General features: G+C 43.6%; 1 protein-coding gene across 1 annotated transcript; it reads left to right on the plus strand.

Moving 5' to 3' along the window:
• Positions 1–1,860: 1,860 nt before the first annotated feature.
• Positions 1,861–20,775, plus strand: crtac1b (cartilage acidic protein 1b). The gene is made up of 15 exons (XM_030106569.1): positions 1,861–1,968; positions 4,853–5,043; positions 7,023–7,219; positions 7,575–7,711; positions 10,609–10,765; positions 12,814–12,948; positions 13,071–13,213; positions 15,660–15,796; positions 17,461–17,543; positions 17,783–17,883; positions 17,973–18,141; positions 18,746–18,891; positions 19,366–19,408; positions 19,506–19,649; positions 19,899–20,775. Exons 2-15 carry the CDS (start codon positions 4,859–4,861, stop codon positions 20,024–20,026), a joined length of 1,905 nt encoding a protein of 634 aa, XP_029962429.1. The 5' UTR covers positions 1,861–1,968; positions 4,853–4,858; the 3' UTR covers positions 20,027–20,775.
• The last annotated feature ends 346 nt before the right edge of the window (positions 20,776–21,121 follow it).

The following is a 21,121-nucleotide window of genomic DNA, read 5'->3' on the forward strand; positions in this document are numbered from 1 at the left end:
CAGGCGAGGGCTAGGTGAAGGCGGCGAGGAGCGCTGGAAGGAAGTGCTCACCAACCACAACATCGTGTCTGGGATTTGTCCCAGCGTGCCCCGGGGGAAGGAGTACAATTCACTTTTGGGCTCAAAGTCACACTATCCACTGTCACTGGCTTCAGCTGAGTGCTGATAGATGTCTCTTTGTCCCCACATAAATAAAAACACTCCGGTCTCCAGTGAGAGAGACTGTAGATCAGGGAGTAAATAGCTGAAGGTATCATGTGCAGCAGTACGTCAAGCCGGGGGGATTTTTCTCTTTTTCTAACCCTTCGCATTTTGCAACCATGTCAGAGAGCTCTGAAGAACTGTAAATCAAATGGAGCAGATAAATTGCAGTGGAATGCTGTATGCAAAAGCAGTGTTGCCTTTTGGGTCTTTAACTTCATTTTATAGCCCGGAGTCAATATGCAGTAATCACAGCAGAAAAAAAAACAGCTTAATGTTTCTGTCCCCGTATTTGCATTGTTTGAGTCACAGCCACCTGCCTGCAGATTTACACCAGTAGATCACAGACAATAACAGTAAAGACAGAGGTGCACTGCTTTATGACTTCAGCACTTTCAGTTTGAAGTCTTCCAGCACCAGTGAGTTTAAATTATGGTGGGAGACGTCCTTGGGATGTGAACATCTCATTTCAACGGGCAACCACACACACACACACACACACACACACACACACACACACACACACACACACACACACACACACACACACAAGCAACCCTACCCCACCCCATACCGTACACACAACTCATTTCATTGGGGGTCTCTGGGAGGCTGGAACCACCGGTGCGTGACTTAAGAATTATACAACTGGCAGCAGTAAACCTGCAAACTCTCTCTCTCTCTCTCTCTCTCTCTCTCTCTCTCTCTCTCTCTCTCTCTCTCTCTCTCTCTCTCTCTCTCTCTCTCTCCCTCTCTCTCTCTCTCTCTCTCTCTCACACACACACACACACACACACAGACACACACACACACTAATGACTGCTATGAGACAGAACACTAACTTTTTGCTCATCACACTCAGAGAATTATTTATTATTTTTGAGGATCATCGCAATTGATGCAAGTAATATATACAGTATGCAAATGTAATGCTGCTGTCTTTATTCCCCAGAACCAGCTTTCTGCCTTTTTAAAGATAACAGAAAATAGTCATTTTAAGTAGTCCTGTTTGCTCTTTTGGAGTTACTTTAATTACTTTCTTCTGCTTCACCTCCTCCTCCTCTTCTTTTTTCTTTTTTTGCAAGTATAGTTCGTTTATATGAAAAGGAAAGTAATGCAGAAATTACTGTTGATTTTACAGCCAAATTGAGGATGAGACGTTTGCCAACAAATGATTTCTCAACAATACAGACAATACAGCAGAATTGCAAAGTCAGGAATAATCATATCATGTAAAAAGAAAAAAAGAAAAAGAAAAAAGAAAAAGTGAATTAAACTACACACTCAAAGCAGTTCTCATGTAAATAACAATATAAAACTTCACAGGAATGTTTCAGTCTTCCAGAATGTTCACCCACAGTCACATTGAGCTCCAGTCAGGAGTCACAGCATCCCAACTGGACCGCGCAGAGCTCCGCCGCTTCCTCCCAGCTGCGCCCCTCCGCGCGCTCCTAATGAACACCTGGGGACACGCCCACCGCCGCATCCCGCCTCTCCCATTGGCTGCCTCCTTAGATATTCAGTAAGGCGCGTGGTGATTGGCTGAAATCCCACTCAAGCGATTTCATAAAGCAAATCTTTAGGAAGTTGTGTAAAGGGAATAAGTGGGGGGAAAAACCCTTGAGATAAAGACGGTGTCCACAGTACAATTAGCTTGCCTCCATTTGCCCCCCTCTCTCCCCTTGCTGTCAGTCGCTGGAGGATTTGTCGGAGTTTTTGTTTTTTCTTTCTTTCTTTTTTTCTTTTCTCCCGAGCGTCTCTGCATCTGTGAGTACCTGAGCGCGCGTGCTGCTGCTGCTGCTGCCGCTGCTGTCTCGCGCCGCTCCAGGAAGGCAGCTGCGCTCCGCTGGGATCCGCTGTGAGCGCAACTTTCTTCTCAGAGCAACAAATAAATCTGAGCGGGACGCCTGCTTATCGGCGACAGCCCGCTGCGTGGTCGTTATTCGCAGCTACAGTGAAGACCACTGCCTAAAATATGCCTAAAAGTGGATTTTCTTGTAGAAATGCCGATGAGCAAATTGCAAATATGAGAGCAGGATTACAAATCTGATGTGACAGATTTTTGCATGGGTTTTTCTTTTTTTATTATATATTATTATTGTTGCACAAATGTTATGACTATTTCTTGTATTGAACAATGTGTTTGCCAAATTAATAGATAGATAGATAGATAGATAGATAGATAGGCAGATAAATAGATGATAGAATTATCAATTATTATTTTCTTAAAACTTAATTAAATTGAAGTTTCAAAATGTTCTGAAAATGTTCAAAATGAAGAAATGTTGCAAACTCCTGATGTGCTGCTTTGAGATGTGGGTTGGTCATGATATTGAGTTGCTGCTCTGTGTGCCTTCATTTTAATTATGTGTTTTTAAAGTGGTGCTAAACAGCTATGTTAATTGTTAAAAAAAATTGTTGAAAACTAAGTGTATTTGACTTTTTGGCTTGAACAAGTGTAGCAGTGTGTGTGTGTGTGTGTGTGTGTGTGTGTGTGTGTGTGTGTGTGTGTGTGTGTGTGTGTGCACGCTGCAGTGAGGGTGTCCTTCACAGGGAAGAGCTTCTGGAAATGTGTGTTTGAAACTGAAGATGTTGCTGGCTCTTTGTCGCAGTGTTATCAGGATCAGAGCCCGGCTTGCTTCAGAAAGCACATGCTGATGTTGCAGGCTGTGGTAATGGCCTCTTAATGCCAACATAAATAACCAAATCGAAAACATTCCTCTGCTCCCAACAACACTTTTTGGGTGGGGGAGAATATCATGGTCGGCCTGGTTTTCGCACAAACCATTTCTATTTCATGCTTCCTGCTGCCATTGTTCGCCCTGCAGATGCTACATCATAATAAATTGTTTGGCCGATTCACGCTCGTGGAAAAGTCCCGTTATAACTTAAGTCATTGACTTGGATGGGATGTCCTGTTCTTTGCTGCAGTGAATGTGGAGGAAAGTGACTGCATGTCCTTGGGTGGATAATGTAGCGCCTCAAGTTTTCATCAAACTGAGATGTCATCAGAGAGTTTAAAGCTCTCATTAGTCATTTTTCAACCACCTTCATCGGTCATTTCTTTGGATAAGTGTATTATTTTATTGTTTTTTCATGCCAGTGTTCAACCAAACATGTCCCTTTATATATTTGTCCTAATTTTTCATGCAGTCTTGTTTACACACTGGAAACAATTCCTCTCTTTTTCCATCACACGTTGTTTTTGTTTCACTTGTTTTTCAACTTTACTTTTCTCTCCTTAATTTATAGCCTGCTGCCCCAAAGATGCCTCCTGTAGTCTGGGACTGGCCAGCCCATTTGTCACCACATCCTTGCTCTAATGGCGAGAAGCCACCTCATCCTGAGCTCCCAGTGTTGTTAATTAACCCTTCCTGCTAACAGCCGGGGTCCACACCGCTACCGGCGCACGGTATCGTTGCACTGCCTGCCCGGAGACTTTGCAGTGGCGCCGGCCGTATATTTCTGCAGGTGTCAGCGGAGGTGCTCCCTCGCCGTACCGATGTGCTTTTGAGAGTATTACTCAAACGGCACCGTGGTTTTATCTTAAATTGAATTGTTGTGGGTGATGTTAAAGAGCCATACATCACCTGGACATTGGAAGGCAGAAAGGGAGGATCTGCAGCGGCGTGGAGGAAGAGATGCGAGCGTCTCAGCGGCAGTACAGATGGAGCGACAGAGACTGCATTCATAAATCCACCGGCAGAAAGAGTCAAGCTGTCAGCTTAGAAATGTCATTCAGTGAGTGTGTGTGTGTGACCTCACACGTGTGTATGTGTGCTGTTGATGGGTGTTTTATTTTAGCCTGAAGAAAGTGACCCATCTCTTTTCTCCCTCTCTTTTTTTTGCCATGTTTTAGTTCTTTCTTTTTTTCCCCATCAAAAACCCCATGTGCCTCCACTTCACAAGTGGAATTGGATCAATTCCTCTATGTTCACCTTTTATCTACTTACCACTAAAAGGACACTTATACATCACAGAGCTCTTTCATCTACTCTTAAAAAAGTAAGGGTAAAAAAAAAAAAAAAAAAGGCTTGCCAATTACGAGTTGGTCGGTGTCTTGGAGTACAGAGCAGCTCGGGCCTGTTATATCAGGTCATATCGGTTTCTCCTGTGCTCACTTGGACCCTGGCTAATGCCCTGCTCCATGTATAGATTTCCTGTCCTGTAATTCCTCAGCCTGTCTGCATGTGATGGGTTGTTCAGATCTAACCCTGCAGAACGCTGCTGATTGCAGTGGTATATCTTCATCTTTATGTCTGCGTATAGTGGAAAGTTCTGCCAATGATGCCTGCCTCGCAATGGATTTGGAGAATTAGCAACAAGGGCCCCTGTTGCAGTTTTGCAGATGTACGACTTACAGTTTTTATTTGATTCCCATTTGCTTCTGCTCATGGGATGAATGTGGATTTAGTTTAGACAAAGGGGGTTGTGTGTGCAGTTTTGATTTAAAAAAAAAAAAATGCTGTTTTGAGTTTCTGTGACCTGAGTTCTGCTGTTTGAAGAGCTGCAGCATTTTGACTCAGTTCAAGACTTCTTTAAGAATCAATATGAAAAAACAGTAAAGACAAATTACAAGCGTTATTTGCAGATTCATTTGTGACCCAAGGTGACCCGTCTAATTTCGAATTACAAATGATGTGTTTTCCAGGTAAGGATGTTGTTGTGGCTGCTTTTGTTCCTTCCTGGCATCGCTTTGGCTCAGCGGTCAGAGCCCATGTTCTCAGCTATAACGAAGACCGTCCTTCCTCCGGACTACGAGAACAACCCCACACAGCTCAACTACGGTGTGGCCGTCACTGACGTGGACGGGGATGGAGACCTGGAGATTTTTGTAGCTGGGTGAGCAATGTGCAGAACACCATTTTGTCCATATTCATTAAAATAATGTCTTCACGGAAAAGCAGCAACTAACTTTGGAGGTTAAAACAGTCGGGGAACGTCATTTCACCCGGCTAAAGGTTGAAGAGAAAGCAAAAAAAAACTGAATGAAATGAGATAGCGAAGATGCCCCGAGGCTCACTCAACCAATGGAAATGAGTGTGATTGAATAGAGCGCCATTGATGGGAACAGTTTTTGCTGTCCAGTGAAGTAGCAATGAATTTTTCAACACTTAACAGAATATAGAGTAACCAAATGACCCTGCTTTATAAATGTCATTTAGCTAAAACATCATATTCGGCAAGTATTCCAGACAGGAGATCGTCTGAAAACCTTGAAGAGAATTTTCTTTTTATAATGTAGGTTCTGTTAGATTTAAATATGACTGAAAAACAGTCACTGTCACCAAACAGAAAGGAGTGAACAACTGTAATGAATTTCAAAAATAAATGTAATTTCAAACACATTTTTGAATGCAAATAGTTAGGGACAATTTTGATTTTGACTCAAAGCTGAAGCCTTTTAGCTGCAGCATGAGGAAACTGACTGTGTTGGTATGAAAACGTCAACAACATAAAGAAACATCTGCACTGGCAGGAGAAATGTTCGTCTTTGGGTCATTTCCTGTTCTTGGTTGCCACAGCTGATCATCCTCCTCCAACACCCTCTGTCTCCTGTATCCTCCGTCTTCACACCAATCATCCACATGTCCTCCGTTGCCGCTCCATCAGCCTCCTCACTGGCCTTCCTCTGATCTCGCTGTCGCCTGGCAGCTCCATCCTCAGGATCTTTTTTCCCGACATACGAAACTGTCATCTCTCAAACCATCTCAACCGGCCCCCCAGCCCCCACCCACACTGTCCACCACACCAGCTGATTTTTTTTCTTTTCTTCTAGAAGTGCAGCAAAAATATGCCTCTGTATAAATTTGAATTAATTTCATAATTAATAATTTTATCGTTGCATATTCAGTCGTGCATGAATGGTGAGTGCGCCGCAGAATAAGTTCCAACTCATCTGGACAGTCTTTCAATACGAAATTAGAGAAAAAATAAAGGGTAAAAAAACAAAAACAAACTAGAACATGGAAATAGGTGTGACATGGTAAATATTTAATCCATACCTTCTTCCTCATTGTGTAAAGTCGGTACCTCCACTATATGACTTGGTGTCCTTGAATGACAGCTCCTGATGAGATGTATCTAACCTTCAGACAGTCTTCTTACATATTCAGTATCCGTCCTCTGAATAGACCCCTGAATGGACATTGATGTAGACAATTAATGGACTTCACCTTTAAGATTTGACACTTTAGTTCTCAAGTGCTCTGAAAATCCTGCAGAGTGGACTTTAGATAAAGGTTATCTCTAAAATCATGCAACTCTGGTTCCAGCATTTTTATTCATTGTCATTTGTTCCTGCTCATAAATTGAAGGGAAAAAAAATGTTAAAAACTGGGAGAACTTGTAGGAAGAGCAGGATGTGATTGTGGGGGGAATCTGCTCATCTCTGGTTGATGCTTCTGCTTCCGCTGAATTATTATTCTTTATCTACCTCTCACAGTTATTGGAGCTAATCCACGTAAAGAAGAGCTTTCAGGTATCTCCAGTGAAGGTCACACTTAAAGCAACTCTTAAAGATAACGCAGCACAAAGCCAGTTGTAAATTTTGGATTAGTTCCCAAAGATCACATTCAAAGATTTATTTTTTATTATTTTATTTTGAGAGGCACGATAATTAAAGCCTTTCACTTCCAAAGTGGAAACAAATGAGTTAAATCCATATGTATAGACCTGCAACTGTCACGCCAGCTTCAGTCATGATTGTTTTCATCCCCTTACAGTTGTGTTCATTCTTTAAATGTGTGTTTTAAAGAGGAGATAATCCTCCTCGAGTTTCTTCTCCAACCGTGGCACACGCTGTTTCTGCCTGTTGACAGCTACAACGGTCCAAACCTTGTGCTGAAGTACGACCAGCACCAAAAGAGACTCGTGAACATCGCCGTCGACAACCGCAGCTCCCCGTTCTACGCCCTGAGAGACCGTCAAGGCAACGCCATCGGGGTGACGGCGTGTGACATCGACGGAGACGGACGGGAGGAAATTTATGTCCTGAACACCAATAACGCCTTTTCTGGTACGGAACAAGCTGATAAACTGCAGAAGTGCACATTCATGGTGACGCCTCTGTTCTGAGGAGGAGAGGCAGAAGAGTATGTGCATGCAGATATTAAGCTTATCTCGCAGGGGTCTTCATCAGATAACAGATAAGCTTTGTGCTGCGATTAATCAATCCGAGAGCTCCAGAGCGCTCTGTGACAAAACCGCAACGCCTCACCTCCATCATTTTTATAAAAACTCCTGTATCGCATTTTTCCCCCCTTTCCGGCGCAGCGACCTGCTCTTGTGTTTCCGTTCTTGTGTTGCATAATGCCTCTTTACGCTGCGCAGCCTTTGCCTCCCCTGAACCCCGGTATCTCTCCCCCACCAAGGTCGGGCGACGTACTCCGACAAGCTGTTCAAGTTTCGCAATGGACGCTTCGAAGATCTGCTGAGCGATGATATTAACGAACACAGAGATGTGGCCAACCCGATGGCTGGGCGCTCAGTGGCCTGTGTGGACAGAAAGGTACTGCAGAGACACACACACACACAAATACACACACACACTCCCACACAGAGTGCAGTGTATATGTAGATCAACACACACTTGCTTATAGAAACTCCCTGGAGTGCCTTGTGCGTACATGCACAGGTGCCTCTGTTTGTTTACCAGTGATAACTCATGCCCTGCCTACGCCGCCCTTCTCAGCATGTGCTATGACAGTTCATTTGGGGGAATGGTGTGCCATTTTCTCTCTTCTGTCCATCGCACTAGTGTAATTACAGAAGCCAGGGCTCGTTTGTTTTATAGAACATCGTACGAGGGGAGGAGTGATGACTGCATGCTACTGCTTCTCTGCCCATAGCATTCTCTCTCTCTTCCTCCCAGCCATTGTTACTTTTTCCTTTTTCACCTTTTCCATCCTTTTTTTTTTTTTTTATTCTTCCTCTGCCGACTGACACGCCGGTGCTCTCTCTTCGCCTCTTATCTCTTAGCACACGCATGTAGCTCTCACTTCCAATCACCGGACGGGATAAAGAAGGTAATAGTGGGAAGAGGACAGTAGGGATTACAATAGATTTTTTTAAACCGCAGTCCCATCCCACTGAGCACTGATAGGTTGTGTAGCTGCCAGCCCGATTGGACAGATATCTGCTTTTAATGGCATAATTCCTTTGGAGGAAGCCAAAACCCTGACGTGTGCTCTTGCATGCAAGTTCCAGCAGGCTGATGGAGGGAGAACTCATTTTCCTACCGCTGCACAAGTTTTATTAGAACATTTTTGGAACAACAACCAAAGCCTCCGTGAGCCAAAACTGAAGCGTGTGGTTTAGTCAGTAGCGCAGCTCATGCGTTTGATGTTGTTTACTCATGAATAAAATGTGATATCTTTTTAAAAGATGGATTTGTTATCCAACCATTTTATCCCGATCTCCTTGAAAATGACACTGCACCATTATTCTTGTCCAAACTGATGAAGGTGACATATTGATGGGTCTCACATTGAACTGATGGATCATTTCACTCCGAACTGGCATGCGGGGGCAAAAGAGGTGGACTTTAAAAGCCAGAATGGATGAAACATGGTAAATTAAAGTGCAGTAATGCATGTTAAAAGGCATAATGCGCATTTCCCCTACAACAAAAGAATAGAAATGTTTCATGAGCTCCGTCAGCCCTCGCAGTGATGACTTTTAAAACTGATGCAAAGAGTGTGTAGTCCTTGCACCAACATGCACTCTGCAGGCATGCATGTCGCACTATTCACAGGGCCAATCGCAGTGACAGAAATTAGCCTTGGGTGAGGACTTATTGAAAAATCATTGACTTTTAAGTTTGTTAAGTAACTGCCAGTGGCCTTCAGGTCTCTCAATGTAATTCATTTTCGTTCTTGTCAAGCGTGTGTGTGTGTGTGTGTGTGTGTGTGTGTGTGTGTGTGTGTGTGTGTGTGTGTGTGTGTGTGTGTGTGTGTGTGTGTGTGTGTGTGAAGCCCACTCTTCCCATTGCCTTACATACTGTGACACTTAATGGCATTCACCTCAACCACACTCATTTACCTTCCATGTCTTTTTAAAATACATTTAGGGTTAACACAAATGGTGAAATGAGCGTGTGTGTATGTGTGTGTGTGTGTGTGCGCATGTGTGCGTTTGCATATGTGTTGGTATTGATTGAAATATGTTCGGCCTGGCGGGAAAGCTCATTGGAATTGAGTGTGTAGTCTATTAGTGTGGTTCCGTCTGAGAGTTTGTGTCTGCAGGGACTCTGACTGATAATGGAGTGTGAAATTAATCTCCGAAGGGAGGCAGAGGAAGGAGTAGGGAGAGGCTGAGAATAAGAGGTAAGAAACAAAGAAGAGGGAGATAAAAAAGGGAAATGAAATTTTTGACCAGGGAAAAGTGCATTATATTCAAAACGCAAGCAAAAAACATAATATATTAGGGGATTCAAGTGATATCCCAAATCACATATTCACTGTCGATTTAGCTTGATACATGCCACTGTGTATTTTGGAGGCGTTTTTGTGGATAAAGTGTAACGAGTGCAATGACAATGTGATTGAAAGCAATTCAGGCGAAACAGGATGCCTGGTTGCTGAATTTTAGCTGGTTTGGAGATCTATAACTCTCTTTAAAGTTATGACTGTGTTACAAAGACAAATTATTCTGGATCAATTGTTATCTTTTTTTATTAAAACATTCATTAAATAGTTTTTTCCATTTTGCCACTGAAAGAGCTATCTCTACTGAGTTAGAACTGGATCAATTTAGAAACTTACATTCTGCAACCACAGCACAGTTTGAAAGGAATTTTAATGTAGATTCCTGATTTTTTTTAACGCTGATAAGAGAGCAAAAAAGCTATCAGATCTTACTTGAGAGAATTATTTTTTCGACTTAGATTTTTGTTGCTTGGCTATAAATATCTCCATTCAAAAAGCAGATGGACGAAAAAGATTTTGTATTGGAAAACAAAATTTAAAAAACCTTGATGCAGCAAAATTGAGTATGAAAATGATTATTTGGACTCAGGAGTTTTACTAATACACTAGCTCACGTAATTTGTTTAAATCTTAAAATTATAGCTTGAAACAGTCAACAGAACATAATGAGATCTCCTCAAGCGTGTCTGAGCAGAGTAACCGAGCGTCCCCTCTACTCTCATAATGTTACACTGGACCAGAAGATGCTGTCGTGAGTCATTTTACTACTGTCGAAAGAAGAAACAGGTGAGATCACGTGTCAGTAAAACTGGAACCGCAGTGGTAGAAGCAACGACTTATTCAACGTCCGACCTACTTAAGGTCAAATTGAGCTTTTTGTGGCCCCTGAACTGAACTGAACGGAGTTCGGCACCTCTGTACCAAACCATAAATAAACACAGTGCACTGTTAGATACTAATAAATATTTTCTTCCTGCAGGGCACAGGGCGCTACGCTATCTACATCGCCAACTATGCCAGTGGGAACGTGGGCCCTCATGCTCTCATCGAAATGGACGAGGCGGCGAGTGACCTTTCCCAGGGCGTCGTGGCCCTCTCCAACGTGGCGGAACAGGCAGGAGTCAACAAGTTCATCGGTGCGTCTGAGGAACTGACCGCGGCTGTGTGACGTGGACCATTGTTATGAGATAAGCCAGCCCTGCCGGACCTTCACTGTGATTTATACATGCATCTGCAGAGGAGCATGTGCTCGTTGTACCCATGGAGTCTGAAATATAGGACTTCAGTACGCAGGGGGAGCTTGACAGAGGGCGAGTGAGAGAGCTGGCAAGGGGCCAGGTAGGGGGGGGGGGGGGGGGGGAAGAGAACGGAGAAGAAGAAAGAGAACATGGGGTCTCTTTTGGCTCAGTCAGCTGTTTACTCCAGACAAAGTCACAGAGAAGCGGGAGAGAACGACGACACACACATACATCAGAGGCGCTTCACAGCAGAGAGATGGCATCTATTATAGCCTCACCTAACCTTACACACCGATTTGGATTTGATGTGCAACTACCTCCATCAGGGTCAGTCACGGATCAGCGGCTCTGCCCATCAGGCTGTTTCGCTCACACACAAAGCTGAAGTTGATCCACACAAGGTGCAATTCTAATACAGTCTATGCAGCGTAATGTACAATTGCCACAGTGTGAATTCTGATTACACTGCCAGCTGCAAAATGAAGGCTTACATTTCCCGTGAAACAATCCTCCACGTAATTCATTGTATTGACTCAGATTATTTTTTTTGTAATGACAAATAACCCGCGGCTTCTGAAAATTACAATTATTAGATAATAAGTACATCAGTTTAATTTAAATGCATCAGTGTGTTTTTGCAGAGGCCAGTTTTTTTTTCTATCCTCATTTCATTTATGTCTGCACTTTTTTTTCTCCTTTTACATCTTTATATTTTGAATATAAAAGTGCCGTCGATGCAATCTATTTTTCTTTTTTAGTATGTTTTTTTATTGCTTGTTCATACAGTGAATTTATAACTCTTCTTTTGTTTTATATAGCTCCCGACGTGAGGAAAAGAACGGCATCTCTGTCATGAGACAGTAAATATTTGACTGTGAACTGAACTTTATTTTCTGTTGACTTTTATATGATATTGAAATTCATCACCGTCGCTCATCTCACTTCCACACCTGGATCAATGCAATCCCCTGATGTATAGAGGACACAACAGTAAATGCCAAATGCGCAGTTGCAGGACGATTTATTTCTTCATAACAGTTATTTTCATGTGTGGAAAAAATAAAAATAGCTGTCTCTGTGTCCCTTTATTGTAACCACTTTAAACGTCCTTGACACCAGGGTTCTTGTAACTTGTGGGTGACTTCAGAGGCGGAAGAATTAATCTTGATCTTCTTCGGATCTTTCTCCATGCAGGATGTCATCTGATCCACCAGGGGGGCAGTGTGAGCTGGCTCAGAATTGATGTGAATGATGTACGGTGGATGACTTTGTCATCAAACTGCCGTTAATCAGAGCAGCGGGACAGTTAGCCAAGTTGTATATCTAATGGTTACATATCTCCGGAGGGGCATTAGTGGTTTATGGCCGTAAGGGGCGAGTGATATTTGTCTGGGCTGATGGAGCGGGCCAGTAAATCAGGAGCCAGTCCTGACTCACAGCACTGACTCTGCATACTGGAAGGGCAATCAAAGACCTTTCAGCTCCGTAATTAAACTCCTCTGGTTTGAGATGAAACACTTCAGTGACATACTTTCCTTATAGAATGTCATCAGAAAACCCTGAGGTCATACTCAAAGTGGGCTGTACGGTCACACCGACCTTCTCATATAGAGAAAATCCCTATTCGCTTTTGGTTAAAGCAAAAAGCTCTCGGTGTGTGTTTCATCTTGTTTATTTGTTTGTTTGGGCCGGGGTGTGTTTATGTTTGTTTGCAGCCCATCAGAGTCCCTGTTTGTAGTCAGCAGAAAGGCCCGCCATGCCGGAGCAAATGATCTGGAAAGACAGTAATGATCACCTTTCAGTTTTGCTATGCAGCTCAGCTCTGCAGTCTCTGTTTCACCTTCTCACTTTCATTCTTCTCCCTGGAATTATCTGTTCACGTCTTTCCCTGACCGCCTGGTTTTCTCTTAACGCTCAGCTTCACTGCTGTGTCTCCGCCTGTGCAGGAGGGAGAGGCGTCGTCGTGGGGCCCATTGTCAGTCAGAGTCTATCTGATGTGTTTTGCGACAATGAATACGGACCCAACTTCCTGTTCAGGAACAATGGAGATGGAACCTTCACTGATGTGGCGCAGCAGGCCGGTGAGAACAACACGTGTAGTTTGGCAGCCACATAATATGTGTCGTTTCAGATAATTTTGGAGAAAAAGGGGAAGCAAGATTGTCCTCCATCTATAATACAGCGTGTTATCATTCTACATCAGGTGTGGAAGACCCCATGCAGCACGGCAGAGGGGTGGCGCTGGCTGACTTCAACCGTGACGGCAAGACCGATATCGTGTACGGGAACTGGAACGGACCTCATCGCTTGTACATGCAGCTGAACAATCGCAAACAAAGATTCAAGGTGGGTCTTTGCATCTTTGGGTCACAAAACAAGTAAACAAACAGAACCCGACCTCGAGGGCATTTTCGATTTTTGGCAAACTTTCCATCATTACGGTAGATTTACTCTCAATTATTATATTCTTCTGTTTTGACAGTATATAATAAATACTGTAAGTGTAAGCTTAACCTTCACATGTTAGTTATTGTAGTTTTTATTTGAAAATATAGTATTAATGCAATTTAATAAGAAAAGAAGTTGCTAAAAAGCAGTAAACTGAGATAAAAATGTATTTTTTTTTTTATTTTTTCTGCTTAACTTGTGTGAAACAAGTCCAATTTAAAACTCTTGTCATAGTTTCCTCTTTGGACATTCTACTGCAATTTTGTGTTAAAAGAAAACTTGAAAGATCCTGTAATGAATTGTAGCACCTCAGATTATGACAGACACACAAAAAAAGGTGTTTTGGTCACTATTTGTCTTCCTTGGACTAAAATAAATGTGTAATGAACGAGCCGCACAAAAACAACAAATCTCACCTGTTATCGCCGTGAATCACATCATTATCCCCCCAAACGTCTGGCCGGGGAATTAGCTCCACTCTGTGTGGTGTTTAAAGACCCATCAGTGGTGATTTACCCAATCAATGCCTCTACAGACAACTCCCGCGAGACCTCCGGCAACGGCGCCGCTGTTTGTATACCATGTTTAAGAGCGGCGGAGACAGAGACGGGCGCCGCTGTGTGTAAATCTGCAGAGGCTTCGCGCCCGGTGATCTATCTGCCACGACCCGCACCTGCATCTTTTACCAAAGAGATAAATGTCACGGGAGACATCTTTATAGGGGTCGAAAAAGGGGTTAATGCGTGATGCTTTAGCCCTGAGACAATTCCATCAGGAACACACACACACACACACACACATATATATGCACGCATGCACACACGCATGCACATTCATACACATATAAATACAAGGAAGACAAATTGAATTAGCAAGACAATGTTTTTGGAGCCAAGATTGTTAAATCATAAACCCGCAACATATTTAAGACTCCTTTCACCCACACAGGCTGACACTCCCACGAGCTGCGTTGACCTTTGGCATGCATAATGAAGCTGTTGTATCACTTCAGTAAACCGCCAATTAAATTGGGCTGAACCAGCAGCTTGCCTGGGCGGTGGAAAGTGCCGATTAGGTCTGTTTGTGCTTTAATTAAAATCTATTGCCGAGGTTTTCCCTGCAATAGGTTTAACATGGACATGCGCGCACGCACACACACACACACACACACACACACACACAACAGATAGAAAAAGTTCCGAACAGAAGTTTCTCGGTTGCTGTGAATCACAGCTGGAGTTTGTTTGTAATAGACGCCATTAGAAGGGGGTGTTTAGAATAATCCACTAGTTATGTAATTATTCCTCATCCCAGTTTTTGCCTCAGAGCAGACTCCAAAGCTCTAATGAACCTGATTTTATTCTTCATTTTGCTTTTGGTTTGAGTCACTTTCATACTGATGCTTTCGTCCGTGCACCTTGTGCAGTCTGGTCTGGTAATTCAGGAAAGTCCCTGGCGGACTGTTCTCATGGCCTGAGCCGGCCATCGCCTCTCCTTCACCTGGGAAGCACAAGGTCATGGTAGGCGGCCCCCACCCCTGCAGCTTTATGAGCCTTATAATTAAAACAGGGAGTAAATACTGGGGGTGGAGTGAAGGGCCACTCTATAACTCTTTCCTGACTTATCACTGTGTCAGTGAAGCGGGGAGACGCCCGTAACTTTCCAATACAAAATCTTCTCGTCTCCGGTGGAGATTTTTTGGGGGGAAGGGGGTTTCCAGGGAAAAGGAGAGTTGCTGGGAAAATTCCTCATGCATCTGATGAATTATGAGTAATTAATTGAAAGATTAGGCTTCTGATTAAACTCAGTCGGAGCACTTATACTCAAAGACTAAACTGTGTTCATTGATTGACTGCGTGTGTGTTTCGTTAACACTGATGTTGTGGCTTTAAATCCAGGGAACAGATTTTTCACCACCGGTGCTCATGTAGGATTTAATATACATAAGACCAGGATGTGATCAGCTGATTAAAATCACTTCACCAAATGAAAAGTATGAGAACATGAAATTATTGTATTTTAAAGTCCAAGTTAAACAGAGTAGCCAATTCTCAAAGTGAGTGGGAGTCATTCACCTCACTCTCATTGCCAGTTTTTACTTAACGGTGCATTGTAGCTCATTTTATACGTTTTGTTTGTCTTGATTACATTTCTATGCAGTTTTTAAAAAAATGCAGTTTAAGGGAATGTGTTTTAAACTCCACTCTGCACTCTGCACAGGACACAGCTCATTTTGTTATTTAATTCCCTCTCGGAGAGCGATACTGAACCTCCCCATACTAAAAGTCGTCTTATTTCTCTGTAAATGTGTGAGCGTGTTTTATTGCCGCTCCTCCCTTGGCAGGACATCGCATCCCAGAAGTTTTCCATGCCTTCCCCGGTCCGAACCGTTATCGCCGCGGACTTCGACAACGACAACGAGCTGGAGGTGTTCTTCAATAACATCGCCTACAGAGGCCCCTCCGCCAACAGACTGTTCAGGTGCGAGCAGAGAACGAACACGGGGCTTCACCCACACTCACACATTCAGACGCAGATTACGTCTAAGTGTGACAGTAAGTTTTAATAGCACTTTGATGATGAGTTTAATGGACTACTCCAGTGCCTTGATTTAATATTCTGGAGCTGAACTCGGAGGCTGAGAAGAATTTAAAATTCCCAGGCAGGGATACTTATCTAGTCTGGCATCCCGCCTCCTTCTCCACACATGAATGAATCTTTCATTAAGACAGTTTTAGGTCTCTTTTTGGCTGATGGTTCGGCTTCCCCTCCAGATAATATTAATGAGCTCGTCTCTCAAACTGAAATATAAGATACATATCAATTGTAAAGGCTTAAGGTTCAAATGAACCCATCCTGTTTGAATAAACATCTGATTTGGCATATTTGAGGGAACAGGATGCGGAATTCACGATGAGCGCTGTTATGAGCCGGTGGGTCAGTTCATCCTCGGTACTGATAATCAGTTTAAGCCCCAGAGATTTCCTGGACCAGAATCGTCTTGCGCACCAGGTCACTGGAGGAAGATTTGTCTTTCTGAACATGATGATGGTCTGACAGGGGTCATCGCTCCACAGCTCGTGGGTTTTGCCATTGTCTGCTATGAAGATGAATCAGCTAATTTAACTCCGCTCTCTGGCACAGCAAGGGAGAGAGAGGGGAAAAAAAAAAAACAAACAAGCTCAAACTGTTGTGCACAAACTAATTAATTCAGTCGTACTAATCAATATTTAGCTGAGCAGAAAGGTTTAGCAGACAGGATCAGCACGTTAGTGCACACTGATATTAATTTACAAGTAAAGGAAAGCTGCATATAATGAAACTTTACAGGCTTAAGGTGCACACTGAGTGCACATGATATTTTAGGTCTTTTTAAAGTTTAATTTTATATCAGTTAGTCTCAAGCAAAATCAAACATTGACTCATTTCTAATATGATTTTTACGAAAATGAAATAAACAGCAATCAGTCCACAGTACTGTTTCTTTAACACATTATTTTCTTGTGAAAGGACAGGATGAAACCGAGTTCTGCCCATCAACACATCAGAAAGAGAAGAAAAAGTGCAGTGTTGTTGTTTTCTCATCTGACTTTATTGCATGTGCATCTATTATTACCTTTATACAGTTGCTATTAACAAGCAAAATACATTGTTTCATTTTATTCTCGAAGAGTTGCTGAACTAAATTTATTGTTAGAACAGTAATTGTGTTTTTAATTTTCAGATGATCTGTGTGTATCTTTTACCGCTTGTTTTTAGTGTGCTTTAAAATGTATTGCTAGATCAGTTGTTTCATTTGGACACACGTAAACTAAAATCACTTAAGAAATCCTTATAATGATTACAGAAACAACTATGATAAATAAAAAAACAAAATGACTTGCTGTAATTTCACTTGAGTTAAATTTTTGAGTTGTGTATTTTTGCACCTACAACTAACACATGATAATTAATTATTATTTATCATGTTCTTATTTTATAAACGTTATATGCCTTTTGTATTAGTGCAGTAGACATAGTGCTAAATAAAGGTGACAATACCGCAATGATAAAAATATCTCTGTTGAAAAAGCATTAAAACAATGATGCCTGAAGTGGAAGCTGCAGTCACACTTTAAGCTGTATTTATTTATTTATTCTAACAGGGTGAGCAGACGGGAACATGCGGACCCCCAGATTGAAGAGCTGAATGTTGGAGAAGCATCAGAGCCTGAAGGACGAGGAACCGGTGAGAACAGACAACTCTCATATATCTCCAATAATCATCGGCCTCGCAGCATAAATCCTACCTGCTGTTCCTCCATCCAACCGTTAGATGGCATCAGAACTCCACTTCTCATCTGACTCAAGGCCTCTGATTTTAGAAAAGACTGAACCCGTTCTGCTTTAGCAGCTCCATGTTTCCCTGCCTGAGTTTCACAATCATGAAGGCTGTTTATCTGCGTCGTTGCTCTGACGGCCCTCCAGGAGCTGTAGCCACAGACTTCGATGGCGACGGGCGTCTGGAGCTGCTGGTGTCTCACGGCGAAAGCGCAGCACAGCCACTCTCCATTTACAAAGTCAACCAGGTAGATGCCCGCCAGCCTCCGCTCCAAGGCTCAACGCCGCCTGCATTCCTTACATACAGTTTGTCACTGTTCTCTCGTGTGACTCTCAGGGAACGTCGAACTCGTGGCTGCGAGTGATTCCTCGCACCAAGTTTGGCGCCTTCGCCAGAGGTGCTAAGGTGGTGGTGTACACGAAAAAGAGCGGGCCGCACACACGGATCATCGACGGCGGTTCGGGGTATCTGTGTGAGATGGAGCCTGTGGCCCACTTTGGTCTGGGTGAGACAGCGCTCATAGCACTGCAGGAGCAACTTGCACCCTTGAGTTTCACAGAATTATGAACTGCTTTTACTTTTAATGCCGGTGTTTTCTGAGCCGTTTAACAGAGATCAAGCCTAAGCTTTAACTGCAAATTTCCACTGCGCTGTGGCTCCAGAGACAAGCCTCCACATCTCAGGATTTAAAAAAAAAGGCCTAATTACTGGTGCAGATGCGAGATAACTCCACACCACTAAATGAGACGGTGCCGTGCCGGCGCAGCACAGGTGAAATATTCTTTGGCTCTCAAGCAGCACACCTGCAGAGTGGATTGCTGCCTGGCAGGGCAACTCAAGATCTGTTTACATTAGAAATGCCACTTTAATTAAGGGCTGCACAGGGCCTCCAGAGGGGGGGGTGGGCTTTCTCTATGCCTGATTAAAATAGTTAATGGAGAGAGGAGAAGGAGAGTAAAGTGCCACTTTGTGCAGAGTGTAAATAAAAATGAAAGAATCTCAGGAGGCTTTCGAAAACCCGCATTATGTACTGCAGTTTACAGTCCTTCGGTGATCGTTGGGATGTATCCGAGTGTTGTTTGTGTGTCTGTCCAAAATGAATCCTGCAGGTAAGGATGTGGCCACCAATGTGGAGGTTTACTGGCCGGACGGGCGCTCCGTGGCCCGGCCTCTGGAGCCTGCCGAGATCAACTCTGTGCTGGAGATCCACTATCCGCGAGACGAAGAGGAAATCACCCCGACTGTGGAAATAGAGGTATAAAATTGCTTCACCGTGATCCCTGCAGCAACTTGAGATCATTGGGAAGATATTTATAATATGGTGGAGTAACTTGTCCCCAGACACCACACATAAGATCTGAAGATATTCTGGCTTGAAGAGCCTCGAGTGGTGAAATAAAAACTACTCCGGTAGCAAAAAGAAATGAAAAGCAGCTTTGAGAATGTCTTATTTTCCAGTTCATAAATATCAGTCTGTCAGAATAAAGATGCCTCAGATGAACGTCAAATTAAAGGCTCACAGTAAATCAGTGGAAACATCTTCATAGCTGCTTTTCATCAGATTTCACCGAAGAGACGATGTGAAACATTGCAGATGATGCTTTCATTGTGTTTGCTGCACAACTGCCCCGCTGGGTGGAGATCTGGTGACTGCAAATGCCACATCACATGTTTCCAGTTGTTTCTACACTTGTCCGACGGTTCCGTCTGGTTGTGCTGTGTTTTACAGTGCGGCCATGGCTTTGCTTTGAATGAGAATGGCCGGTGCACAGGTAAGCTGGAACAGCTCCTATGAACTCGTCCCCTTGTCTGAAAAAAAAACCCAAAATCGTCAAGTGTTTTTGCCTTCCTCGCCTCCCCTGCCCTCAGATAAAGATGAGTGTACCCAGTTCCCCTCTGTGTGCCCCTCTGACCGCCCTGTCTGCACCAACACTTACGGAAGCTACAAATGCCGTGCCAAGCGGAGATGCAACCAGGGCTTTGAGCCCAACGATGACGGGTCGGCGTGCGTGGGTGAGTGACTGGTTCTGGCAGAGCTGTGCTGCCGAGCTCAGGAGATCGGCTGAGGCACAGCTAGCGAACCAGACGCGCCCACCGTCGGGTTTGCATGAAGTCTTTGAGGTGCTAACACTCCTCGAACTGTGTCCCTTCTCTGTGTTGCATGTTGAACTCCTCCCTCTCTTTTTTTTGTTTTCCTCAACTGCAAAGACACAACGCACACAACTAACCTTTCTTGGCACTTTGTGTCTTCTTTCTCTGCAGCCCAGGTGGCTTACTTTGGGGGAACACGGTCTTCTGGGGAGCGCAAGTGGTCCGGCCTTTGGTTGTGGCCACTTCCTGTCTCTGTGCTACCGCTAATCTCCACCCACCTGCAGACGGGAGAGCTGTAGCTTTCACTGCTCTTTCCCCGCCTCACTCGTGAACATGTACAGAAACTCTCCGAGAAAACTTTTCTCCAAACTATCTGCCCAACTCTCTTCTCCGTGGATCTCTGCTACCTTTTTTCCTCCTCCGTTAGCCGACACGCTGTCTTTCCCCCCCCCCCTGTCATCGCTGCTCTGCTTCACCCCTTGGCTCCCGGCCCCCCCCACCCCGTCGGACTATCGAGGAACATACAGGGTGCATGCTTGCTGGGAGCAGAACTGTGTCACGCCCGCAGAGCCCTCATGTCATCACCTGGCACTTATCTTAGTGGGACCTGAACCGAGGCCAAGTCAATAAGTGGAGCTGCGGCGCATAAACCACTGCACGCACAGCAGATCTACATTCATTAAAAGCACACCGAGGCCTCATCAGTATCCCTACAACGCCGCTACACTAATCCTGACAGTGACACCCTGTCATTTATTACGGGCCTACTGGGATGCTGAGGAACACCAGGTCGCCGAGCTTTAGCTTTCGTGTGTGCATATATGTGTGTGTGTGTGTGTGTGTGGGTGTGTGCCGGGTCCAAAGAGGCAGACTGGTAGAGAAACATATGCCAGACCATCTGCCTCCGACGGTAGGTTACATTTTGTTATCTATTAATAATACAGCAGAAGAGAGAAGAAGACAAACACACGTGCATGAGTGTGTGAGCACAAGATGAGACTGGAGAGGAGCTGATTCTTTTTTTTAACGTAGAAAATACAGGCAACAGAGGATAAAAAGAAAATGAAAAAAAAAAAAAAAAACAGTGCCTGAAGCTAAACTTGACAGTTTCCTCCACTTTTAACAAGTGGATTTGAAAACTTAAGAAAAAAAAAAGATTATTAAAAAAATATATGATTTTTATTTTGATTTTACTGCCATTTAAACATTAGATCCACAATCAGCAACAATGAATTCTTTTTAAAATCTTTCTCTTGTTTGTAGAATCCAGAAAACCTGCAGGGCCCAATGCGATAGATTACAACTACATTTGTTTTTAATTATTGGGTCACATTGAATTGTAACTGAATGGGTTTTGAAAAAGAAAAACAAACAAACATTTAAAGCAGATAATA

Source organism: Salarias fasciatus, chromosome 13, assembly GCF_902148845.1.
Source record: "Salarias fasciatus chromosome 13, fSalaFa1.1, whole genome shotgun sequence".
Lineage (NCBI taxonomy): Eukaryota > Metazoa > Chordata > Actinopteri > Blenniiformes > Blenniidae > Salarias > Salarias fasciatus.